This window comes from Rhynchophorus ferrugineus, unplaced genomic scaffold (genome assembly GCF_030347505.1).
Source record: "Rhynchophorus ferrugineus isolate W39M unplaced genomic scaffold, kcgeb_rfMv2 rfM11, whole genome shotgun sequence".
In the NCBI taxonomy this organism is placed as follows: Eukaryota; Metazoa; Arthropoda; class Insecta; order Coleoptera; family Curculionidae; genus Rhynchophorus; species Rhynchophorus ferrugineus.
The window spans coordinates 8622256-8635549 of NW_027472590.1; the positions used below are offsets into that span (position 1 = coordinate 8622256).

At 31.1% G+C, this 13294-nt stretch overlaps 1 protein-coding gene across 1 annotated transcript in view; it reads right to left on the minus strand.

The window, feature by feature from the left end:
• Positions 1-13294, minus strand: part of LOC143205234 (uncharacterized) — a 30928-nt gene that overhangs the window by 8577 nt on the left and 9057 nt on the right. Inside the window, exons 2-4 of the mRNA XM_076418403.1 lie at positions 1017-1144; positions 725-956; positions 509-675 (exon numbers count right to left, since the gene is read on the minus strand). Of these exons, the coding sequence (XP_076274518.1) occupies positions 509-675; positions 725-956; positions 1017-1144 (527 nt within the window). The remainder of the gene's footprint in view (positions 1-508; positions 676-724; positions 957-1016; positions 1145-13294) is intronic.

Genomic DNA, 13294 nt, shown 5'->3' on the forward strand with positions numbered 1-13294 from the left:
TTATTCTGAAGGGATTCATTAATATTTTGGCTTAAGGCTTCTTAACTGAGATAACATTTCAACAAGGATGTTAATAAAATACATTAATACAAAATAATATAAAACAATTTTGTAGACAAACAAGATGAGCTTGATTTTATAAACAAGAGATTATCATGACCACTTTATTATATTGTTAATAATAGATGCTTAAGCTGTCTTTGGAACTCCTCGATTTTACCATAATAAGAGCACAGCAATAATTTTGATATATATCATACATTTTAATTTTTTGATGATAAGTATTGCTTTTTGGTATGTTCTTCTCCATTCTGACGTATATTGATTGAACTCTTTTAATTATCCGTTCCTTAATTGTGACAATAACATTGTAGTAATAATTATATCTTGTCTCAATACATTTTGTGTTGAACGAATAAGTAAAATATTAACACAGACTTTCAGGTAAGAGCCTTAAAATTAATTCACAATCCTAATAAGAAAAAATACCGCAATTGTAACACATTACTTGGTATACTGTAGCTGCCTCCTGGCCGAATCTCGTTGCTGTTTCAAAGCTTGCACATGTGTGACCATCAACTGCACTGAATCCGTCAGTTTATCCTCGTGCTGCACGGCGCCATACCTCTCGGCCGATATAGACACCAGCGACGCGGCCTTGGTCAAAGTATCAACCTAAAATCACCAACATCACGCACATAGACCCAACATCTTGAACGAGTACCTGCGAGAACAACATCGATAATAGCTCGGCCCTCTCGAAATCCGTACAGAACGGTTGGAGCAACGCCAGCTTCTCCCTCAGCCTGTCCACCTCGATGTTGAAATTGCTCTCGGTCTGGTCCCGCGTCCTCCGCTGTCTCTCGCAACGGTCCTTAATGGTCCCGGAGTCTATGGTGAAGGACAGGGCGAGGCTCATGAACTTCTGTTCCAAGGTTTCCTCGTTCCACCGTTCCCTGTCGAGAGATAACGTCTATTAACGGGTGAAAGGAATAGTCGGGTGTCGTGGGGAGTACCTGGAAACGTCGCCGTGAAGGCCCATTTTGTCTAGGACCGTGTTGGGTGGTGGGGTGAGGGGCGAGACATTTCCTAATAGAATGGCGGCGGCGCCATCGGAATTAGATCTTCCTCGGGTGTATATATTCTGAAACAAATAGCCTTCAGTCAACGTAAAGTTAGAAATTCAGTTTTCACGGGTTCAGAAGAAATAATCCGCGTTTTTTGAATAACATTTTGTTAAAAATATCAAACTTCTTAGTATTGTAGATGAACCAAGATACTAACAAGAGCAATTGTTTACACCGAGTTCCATCTATTATAGAGCAAATTCCATGTAAATACCGAAGTGCTACAACTCTTGGACAACATTCAATTATTACACAGACTCAAAAGAACCAAACCTTGTGGTCTTGTACAGTTGTATGGTGTAAAATGACAAAAATACTAAAATATAACACTGAGTTAGTACATTTATTATATTTTATTTTATTAAAGACTAATGACTCTACGGACCTGTGTCTCTTTTTAACTAGAATAAAATGAGAAGGAAAATATTGTCTGATACCAACGAATTTACAAATTGCAGTAGGCAATACCTTAAACATATTGATAACGTATATACAAAAAAAACTTTGAATAGACCATAGCTAAGTTTTTATAAAAAAAAGTCTACGGAAAAAAATTAATTTACCATATCCGTCATATAGTCCGAAATTACTGTTTTTTTTTCTCTATAACCTTTCGATAAACAAACAGATCAATGCTGAAGAAACGATGAAAATTAAGAATTGGATTACCTTCCATTTAAACAATATGTTCAAGGTATTTTCCTTCTTTTTTTGATATGTTTATTCCAAGGAAGATTTGCAAGGTTCACCCTGAGATATAGTATTAAACGTACAAATAAGTATCTTACGTTCAATCGTAAGATTAGAGATTGTTTTGAACCTAGAAGAAATATGAAGAATATGCAGATGAACCTCTTCAATTGTTCTTAAAGATCGTGCTAAGTATAAAGTACCGTAAGTAAAACAAATTATCGGGAAAGGTCCCAAAAGGTTAAGGCCAGCAAATTTGGCAGCGAAGGGAATACATGTAGTGCAAGGTCGAAAGAGTATGAAGACGCGCGATTAAAAGTTCCAATCTAGTTAAATCATCAAAGGAAATCATTGTATAATGAAATTCATACATTTTAGTACAGCATTTTGTCAAGCAAATTATATTTACAATGCAGTGCGCTGATATTATGATATTATAAGCAATGATGGTTCAAATATGAGATAAAGCCCTAACAATGGACAATATTTTTAATTAAACACACAATGTTAATGTCTTAATAAGTTATAAAATATCATCATTCAACTTATTTAGTTTCCATATTATTCATACAAGGATTGCTATTTATAATAAAATTGTTCAGTGGAAATTCGGAACTCTCAATCTACTTGGAACATTTTGTAATTTAAATGAGGTTTGTACTGTTATAGTAACTTAAAAAACTTACCATCATTCAACATATTTAGTTTCTATATTATTAATAGGAGTGATCATTGAAAACTCGGTGTTCTTTGGAACATTTTATAATTTTGATGAGATCTATACTGTTTATAGTCGTTTAAAAATGTTATTTGAATTTGTTTACTCCACCGAATAGCTTTTTTATTCAAACAAATTAACTTTGCCAACAATTTGACGCATATATTTTGAAATTACCTCAATGACTGTGAAAAAAGATGCAAAATGTTTTCCAAAGAATGAAAAAATGCATTGGTTCTCATGGAAAACATTTTGAAATCAGTTTCGTTAAACAATATTCGTATTTTTATTACTAGACCATAAATATATATGATAAACCTTGTATAGCCTGTTCAAAGTTATTTTGTATAAACGTCATTTAAATTTGTTACATCAAAACATCGCAATGTTGCCGCATCAACTCTGAGTTTTAGTTCTGTTTGGCTTTAACATACAACTAAATTCTAATCTAAATAGAATAATTGAACAAATATGTTATCAAATATAATTTATTTTAATATTATAGTACATCTAAAAACTACAGTTAATTATACAGCCATGTAATTTTGATGAGATCTATACTGTTTATAGTCGTTTAAAAATGTTATTTGAATTTGTTTACTCCACCCAATAGCTTTTTTATACGAACAAATTAACTTTGCCAACAATTTGACGCATATGTTTTGGAATTACCTCAATGGCTGTGAAAAAAGATGCAAAATGTATTCCAAAGAATGAAAAAATGCATTGGTTCTCATGGAAAACATTTTGAAATCAGTTTCGTTCAACAATATTCGTATTTTTATTACTAGACCATAAATATATATGATAAACCTTGTATAGCCTGTTCAAAGTTATTTTGTACAAATGTCATTTAAATTTGTTACATCAAAACATCGCAATGTTGCCACATCAACTCTGAGTTTTAGTTCTGTTTGGCTTTAACATACAACTAAATTCTAATCTAAATAGAATAATTGAACAAATATGTTATCAAATATAATTTATTTTAATATTATAGTACATCTAAAAACTACAGTTAATTATACAGCCATGTAATTTTGATGAGATCTATACTGTTTATAGTCATTTAAAAATGTTATTTGAATTTGTTTACTCCACCCAATAGCTTTTTTATACGAACAAATTAACTTTGCCAACAATTTGACGCATATGTTTTGGAATTACCTCAATGACTGTGAAAAAAGATGCAAAATGTATTCCAAAGAATGAATAAATGCATTGGTTCTCATGGAAAACATTTTGAAATCAGTTTCGCTCAACAATATTAGTATTTTCATTACTAGACCATGAATATATATGATAAACCTTGTATAGTCTGTTCAAAGTTATTTTGTACAAATGTCATTTAAATTTGTTACATCAAAACATCGCAATGTTGCCCCATCAACTCTGAGTTTTAGTTCAGTTTGGCTTTAACATACAACTAAATTCTAATCTAAATAGAATAATTGAACAAATATGTTATCAAATATAATTTATTTTAATATTATAGTACATCTAAAAACTACAGTTAATTATACAGTCACAATAGTTTATAGGTTAGAGGTATAACCCCTTATAACTATTGTTTTCAAGAACTTTGAATACGTCTGACAACCGGACGACTTTGACAGACTCATTCGTTTACGTGTTCGAACTAATCAACATTGTGTTTCTTTTCAACTAGAATAAAATAAGGAAAAAATTGTTTGATTTTAAAAGGAATTTACAAATTGCGACAGGCAATATATTATACATCTCCATTGCCATGTCATATTAAGAGATTCTAATAATTTTTTCACCTTTAAAAGTCAACTATTGAGAAGAATTGGTGCTATATATAAATTAATAAAAATATTTTCTACAATTTTCTGCAATTTCTTTCCATCTTTCTGGCAACATAGCGAAATCGTGTAGAGAGAATGATGTCGATTTGGCAACGATTCAATCATCAATCCATTTGTGCGTTTCTTCCAGCCCATCTGAACATCTAGAAACAATTGAATCTCTATCTACTAAGTTATCTGATAGTTGTTTCAGTGTTTGACCTGGATCTTCATCCAAATTGTCTTACAATTCATTATCTTAGAACTTTTTTTGTTCCTCCAGGTCGTTCTTTGTCATTTACATCAAATTCACCATTTCAAAATGAGAGAGTAGCATCACCATAGATTTCTAAACGCGTTTTATGAGCTCCATCACCAAATCTCTTGTGAAAATATAGAGAAATTTCAAAATCGTCGAATTTTATAGACTTTTGGCCTATATTTATAGTGATACTTTGTATTTTCACTGATATATTTATATCTAATAACATCTAGGTCCTAGCACAGCATCTTGTGATATATCTACTTCAGTTTTCCAATACTAAGCAAACATTTTAAATAAATATCGACGAATATCCTTCCCCAAAACGTTTTCGTTTCTGCGTAACACCGACTGATACCTGAAAATATATTTTTATCAGAAAAAATGACCGCCATAATTATGGGAAATAATCCGGAATGTTGTATTTAACATCACGCCAAGATAAATATTAGTCATAAACAAAACCTGATGTCGATAGTTATTGCAGATCGAATCCGAGTTTTCCTCACGGCGGAATTGGCCCACTGATATATTTCCGAAAATTTGTGTATAAAATCGAGAGTGTTTATTTTACTAGATGGTTATTAACGTATAAAATTCCAAGAGAAACTTCACGAGCGCAAATATATATGACGATCACCCTTATTATTTGTATATCGTCAAATGTTCGGCACAGGAAAATATGACTGACCGAAATGTAATTAAAGAAATTGCCTGAAGCGGTTCCGAAACTATCATAATTTGTTTGATCCTATTTGAGAAGGTACATCATTCTTCCTACGTAATTTCATTAAATATAATCATGTGATTTACAAGTTATCAATTAGCAACAAGATATACGACTATCACAACAGTCATAATGAGTAACTGATTTATAAACTGATTTTTTGTTAAAAAATTAAACATTGTCTATTAAGATTTATAGTTCGAGATATAATTGAAAATTTCCCTTATAGGCTATGGGAATATTAAATGAACACCTGACATACATAATATGTATACAACATGTATTTACTAACAAGATGCTGAGCCACCATTTGATCTTAAAACATCTGGAATTCTTTGCTGAATAAGGAAGATGTTTGATAATATTCTGATACTCAACAAACCAAGACTGATAAGTTTTCGCTGTCTGTATAGATTATTATCATTATGGATTAATATTAGCGTTGGGAACTATCGACTGAAAATAGTCGAAACAGTCGATAGTCACAAAACAGTCGAAACAGTCAATAGTTAAAAAATAGCGACTGAAAATAGTAATTACTATTTTCAGTCAAATGCACGGTTCGACTGTTTTTTTCCATTCGTGATGTCAGACGAAGATGTAGGAATTCTTGTCTGTATAAAATGTGAGGTAGGAAAGGACGGAGATAAAAGCTTGGAGCAGTTAATTTTAAATGTCTTTATATTCTCCAATGGTAGTATAAGCAAGACAGAGATGTATATATATTCATTCACGTGATAACTTTAAAAAAGAAAACGAAAAAGAACTAATTTCTATTATCATATAATAAATAATATAATTATATAGAAAGCAGGATTACTTTTGTACTGAATGTTCTGTGGATGTGTAAAAAGGAATGTTTTATCCTGTGTTAATATATTAATTGCTATTTTTAAATAACATAGCATAATAAATATAAATAGTACAATACAACTTAAATAAAACCTAAAAACTAAAGATTTTCAATAACCATAACTACTAAATAAAATGTAAACATATACCTAATCAATGAAAAATGTAATCCATGATGAACCTAAAAATGATCGTACAATAACTATCAGACCCTTTTTAAATAAAAGTTTTACTTATTTTTGAACCGAAATATTTTTAAATTACTGTGATTATTATCATGCTCAACTTTTCTCGATTTCTTCGATCGTTAATTATTTGCCCAGATTTTAAAAAAACTCGTTCCCAGGGGACAGATGTTGCGGGTATAGAGGAATATTTTACGTGTAACTGATATAATTCAGGTAGTTTCATTTTATGGGTTTGCCCATTGGATTTTTAATGGGTTTTCTAAACGCCCAATAAATGGAATTTCCAAATACTGTTAAATCTGTAAAGTTCCCAGATGTTAATACATTCTTGGTAAGTAGTTTTGTCTTCAATTTCGAGTTGTGGAACTATATATGTATTTTTTGAAGTTAGAATGGAAGATACCTCTTTTGTAATAACTTTTGGTATCACCTCAGCATTATTTGCAATACTAAATCCTGCTTTTTTAAATCTAGGATCTAAAAATGTGGATTTCTCGCATATCGTATTCATTTCTAAAATTGGCAGTCTTTTATTGATGACATCTAATAGACAATTTTGTCATTTTTTCTCCATTCACTTGTTAAAATCCTGGATTTGATGATATGTTGCAGTCCTCTTATTAACCGTATAATTAAAGACATCGTTGGGATATCATTCACCATATAACTCGGTGGTCATTATTTCAATGGGCCTTAAAAGTTGAACACATTCTGTTAAGATAGTCCATTCGTTAACAAATAAAAACTGTGGTGCTCGTCTTAATAGCCAACAAAATAAATTGTTGAATATTAAAGTAGAGTTTTCCTATCAGAAAATGTATTTATTACAAATATTTAATATACTTTATTCACCTCTTTATGGTTAATATTATTAAAAGAAATTTAACAACTGCTACTGTAAAAAATTCTTCAAATCTTTTGGATCTATGCAATTTCTGAAACCTTTGAAACCTAATTTTAGTTTCCAAGATTTTAGGAAAAAAGTTTGGACAAAAAAGAGACTTGGACAAAAATCGTGAAAGTTTATCAAAAAAGTATTACCTATTATACCAGTCCAAAGTATTACCTATTATGTCAGTCAAAAGGATCTTACTATTTATCATTTACGATTTAATTTTTTTGCCCTCAAAAACTGGCGTTCCAAAATGCTGCTATATTAATTTACAATATATAGTTATTCAAAAGCAAACTACAAAAAAAACATAAAATCACATATATTACATATAAATCTATATAAGCATAAATTCCGCGCATTACTTTCAAGGTCGCGGCTAGGACGGAAGGCCAGAACGTTAAAAATCAGTCGAATGAACTAGTAGAACCGAAAATAGTAACTAAAAGTAAACGACTGAAATAGTGGATAGTAAATAGTAATAAAATTAGTCACACCGAAAATAGCGACTGAAAACACTTACTAGTAAAAACAGTCGAATCAAAAATAGCAACTGAAATAGTCGATAGTAAAAAGTAGTAAATTACTGAACGGTTGATAGTCGATTTCAGTCGATTGTTCCCAACACTAATTATTATCATCCTGGACTATAACATTGTCTCGCGGCAATATACTAGTCACAGTAAGAACTTCATCGTTGAGGCTGTCGAGATATTCATTCGTAGTAATACGGTCAGTGATATGAACGAGAAGACAAGTTAAATAGCACCATATCACCACCCAAACCATAATGAAACCTGCCCCAGGCTTGACTGCAGAAAGCAGACAGTCCAGATCGTAATCTTGTTTCAAGGTAGTCCATATATAAACCCAACCGTTTGTAGGAAACAATGAAATTTATTGGACCTGTTAATCTGGAAAGTACCCATAAAAAGACAAAACATATATAGCTATTTTACATACTGTTGGGTAATATATGATTTAAGTGGTGTAAAGATAAGCCACGAAGGGGTTTACTGGAACTTTCACATTGCTTTTAGAAGAATACAATTTTTAAAAACATACAACAAAATCAAGGAAGAATTATTATATCAATATGTATATTTAGATGAGACATGGATATTTCAGAGTGGTACATTGTACATTGTACATACTCATGATAAGATGATAATAAATATAGTGTAAAGACAACAAAATTTGCAAAAAAACAAATAAGAGCTATTTCAAATTCTTACTCTGTAAATATAAATGATATATTTAATTGCATTTGATGTAACTTACTTTATAGAAAAAATATTTAGAATAGATGCATGGAAGATCAGATTGCTGAACGGTATGTTCATAGAGTATTTCGTCTTTCTCCCTATCACTGCATATTTAATCCAACTGAGTTGATATGGGGTATTACAAAGAATTATTACAAAAGACATTCAGGTCGAGAAGGATATTGAAACCAGAAATGAGAAAAATAATACTAACTGTTTTGCAGATATAGCAAATGCATTAAGGAGAATGCAGGGATTAGCTCTAGTTATATCAAGAAGGGTACAGATATTAATATTGCATCGAAGGAAACAAGAACTAAACGTAAAACGTAAATATGCTCTCTGATGAAAGTAAAATACATCACTCAGATATACAATTGTTAATTAGGTGGATTAGGCCTTCGGGGGATACCATTACATAAAAAATGCGCCTAGAAGTCTACCTATACTGGAGTAGAAAAAAGTTCAATGTATATATAATAAAACAACTCCAACCTATAAATTATTGTAGCTGTATAGTTAATTATAAGTTTAAGTTCTTCGACAATATATGCATTGTTCTATAATGTTAAAATAAATTATAGTACATAACATTTTTGTATCATTATTTTATTTAGATTAGAATTTTATTATATGAAAGTCAAAATGTACTAAAACTCAGAGTTGCTGCGGCAACAATGCGACGTTTTGACAAACCACGTGGGTTCACTGATGTTTTGAATTGACTATACATTAAATACACATTTTCGCGTTTTCATCTTGAAGAGAACCAACTCAACGAAAATAAGACAAACAGCCAACATTTCGATTAATAATTCGCAGTATTTTTCTGTATTCATCTCAACAAAACTCGCGAATAATCACCGACAATAAAACAAACTGGCCAGATAGATCAAAATCCGTTCGCCGTTATAACCAATTAAATTCTTATCCCCGAAACTTCCCGAACTCTAATAATTAGCAATTCAAAACTAATTTCAGCTAATTTTACGGCTCGGAAAATCAATAAACAATATCAGGACCATCGAGGATCTATGGATCCTTCCGTCTATATCAATTAATTTTATTAAAAGCGCTTTAGTTTTGTTTTATTTGCATCTAATTAAGCGAGGAATTATTACTGACCCCTCTCCCTAGTTCTATTTCTCGGTATAATAATCGCAAAAAATAGAAATTCTCACTCTGGGTCTAAGTTACTAGAGGACTGAAGGTAAAAAGATCACAGATTAATTTCGTTTCTTTCGATTCAATTCTTGAAATTATTCAAGACACTTTAGATTTTTTTTCTATCTTTGGGTATAATTTTAATGCACTTTGTTTTGTTATTTTTATAGATTCAAGTTCAATATTATTTGTTTAAATACAAAAAGACAAGGGATATGGAGGTTCAAATAAAATTAATTATTTTCCAAAATATTCTGCTCTATGACAGAAACGCTTATTGCAATTCAGCAACATTATTTCATGTTTTAAGGCAAAATCTTGGATCACTTCGTGTATCAATTTGATTTCGAGGTCATCGTGCAGCTCTTCGTTGGTTACGTAGCGATAAGCATTGGTAATTAATCGTAGAACTTTCTTTTGGATGCGTTGGATTACTAGTTGATTTGATGCCTTAGAGCAATCCCATATTGACACTCCATAGATCCAGATTGACTGATAAACCATGTCTTTGATTTTGGGTCAAGTTGAGAGTCTCTTCCGACTAACCAGTACAGTTGCTTGACTTTGAGTCTAATCCGCTCTGCCTTTTGTTTAACGTGATGTTTCCAGTTTAACCTATCACAGAAATACATACCGAGGTATTTGGCTAATTCTACTTGAGGAATCGCGCATCTGTTTTTGACAATACACCGCAACGCAAAATTACTATGGACAGATTTGTTATTAAACTGTATTTTCCAGTCTCTAATCCATTTGTAGATTTTGTTGACCGCTAGTTGTACTTTTTCTACAACCTTAGACGGAGCTCTTTTGCCATGATAACTGTGTTGACGGCAAACGTTCCATTTACTGTCTCTTTTGTGGTTGGGATATCAGCAGTATAGAGCAGATACAAAAGTGGTCCCCAGAGACTACCCTGTGGAACTCCAGCCGAAATAGGTCTAAGTGTTGAGAATGTCCATTCTTGCGAAACTCTTTATTCCAGTAGTAAAAAGGGAAAATATGACGATGAAGTTAAATTTTATTTTCTAAATGGTTTTTTTCTACCGCAGAAGTGGGTTTTAAAAGGAAACCTCTTATTATCTCTACATCAAGCTTCCGAATAGGAAGTTTATTCTTTGCATTTCAGGCCGACCGAGATGATTACGGATCCAAATGTGGAAGATCGTTACAAACACACAATCATTACAAAGACACGTTTCTTAGTTGTAATTTTAATAATGTATTTCATTACAATCTACATCGATCAGTTCCCTTAACCTATCGAAAAGGAAAATATGACTAAAAATTAAATATTGGAATCAGCAGTTGTTCAGTCCACATTAAAATCTTCAGAAAGAATTAAATATAAATATAAATATAATATATTATATAGATAAGTTATAGCACTTATTTCTCTGCAGATGCTTTTGAAACGGACGACTCTGTGCCTTCAAATTCATCATCATCTCCTTACCTTCGTTCCATAAATTAATATCATTCCTCAAGGACAAGCAATATTATTCACTATTTTAAATAACTTTACAAATCCAGGCTCAATTTTTTATGTAATATGTGTTATTTCACTTCCTTACAGTAAAAGAAGAACCAGAACAACATTTCATTGCGAACTTCAGCATCATCAAACCTCTATTCGGCTTCAACAGTTTTGTTTTTACCAAAAAACGATGTTTAATCATCAAATTAATTTCGTTTTTAAACTAATTTTTAAATATAACAAAAGTTGCTTCACTAAAACCGCAGTAGCTAATAAATTCATAGTTGCAATGACATGAAATCTCATAACGTATATGATTTTAAGGTTAGTACTACTCAGGAAAGGACCAACGATAAAAGACCAGGATGACCATGTCTCTTTCTTCCCTATTTCATCAGCATCATCGAGAAGTAGTCAGACTCATTTTAAATAATATGTTGCTGTTAATAAAAAATATTTTTAAAAATAAATTTGACTTTATCAACAAATCAGAGATATAATCATTATTACAGAGATTAAGAATTAATATAATCCAATTCAGAAAATACTTTTTCAATATTAAGATTATAACCTCCATAGAACACTAATATAAAATTTACCTACAGAAATTTATAGTCAGAATAACTTCGATAGAATTTGAAATACTAATGCTAGATAAAAACTGTTATACATCATCCAGCAGTGTTTTATTACCACCTAACTTAATAAACAGTCGATAAAGAAGTATACGTATAAATACGTAGTAATCGTTTTTATCCACTTTTTTTTACATTAACAAAAGTTGCTTCACTCAAAAGCTATTATTCACAAACTAATGATCCGACAGCTCTGAAATTTATCACATGTTTTGAGGGTTAGTGCTATTTATGTGTCAGGCTGGGGACTTTTCAATTGACCTGTTTTTTATATTATATCCTTCAAATACACGTATAATTTCAACAACTGGCAACGTTGTAAACTGAAATCCTTGTGCGCATGCGGAGACGCTGTATAACTATACTCTTGTTATCCTTAACAAGCAAAAAAACAAACAACATTAGGGCCTGTTTATTATGGAATATCTTCTTTATTTTAGCGAAATTCCTGATAAAACACACAGTAGCTATACTAATTGTTTTATACACATTTCGAGAATTTCGACATGTTTAATTTTCGCCTTTTCACGGAACATCGCTGTTTATAGAACGGTCCAGAAGAGACCTTTTTCAAAAAAAATGCATATTATATTTACATTTATATATTTTTATATAACTCATACAGACTAACAGTGATAAAGCCTGTCTGAAAGAAAACTTTTATTGTTTTCGTCTCAAGAACGTTTCGGCGACAGTCGGTCGTCGTGCAAAGCGGATCGTTTATTTGGAGGCTTTTTAATTGAGACCAATTAAGTGAAATTAACTAGGCCTGTTCGCTTTAGTTTGGTTCTCTTGGACATTGTTTAAATATCTTGTAAGTAAATGATTATATTACCACTCCCAGCGATTATCAAGAATATAATGCTAAAAAGTCTCAATCAAGTCATTAAAAAATAACAATATAAATAAGATGTCTCACTATATATATATATATATATATATATATATATATATATATATATATATATATATATATATATATATATATATATATATATATATATATATAAATGCAACACACTAAAAATATGTTCAATAAACATCGCAGCAAACTGTAAAAATGCTTTTTTTGCATGCGTTTGACAACCTGGCGGCTTTGACAGGCTAGTTCAGTTACTCGTTCGAAGGTATCAGACAGCATTGTGTCTTTTTTTAACCAGAATAAAGTGAGAAAGAAAATAATGTGTGAAACGAACGAATTTACAGATTGCAGCAGGCAATATATTTATACATCTTAATGGGTATGTACAAAAAAACTTAGGATATTCGTAAGATTCTACACGTGACATCAAGTAATTTCACGTATATATAATGAATTATATAAAAATCTTGCACAGAAACACGTTAATATATTTTTAACGCCTTTAAAACGTCGGTAAACACACAAAAATAAACGTTAATTTTGTAGGTCAATGTAATCGCACTTATTATCATTAAATATATTTTTATTCTTATTGGACCGGTATGTATACGATCATTTTTACCACAT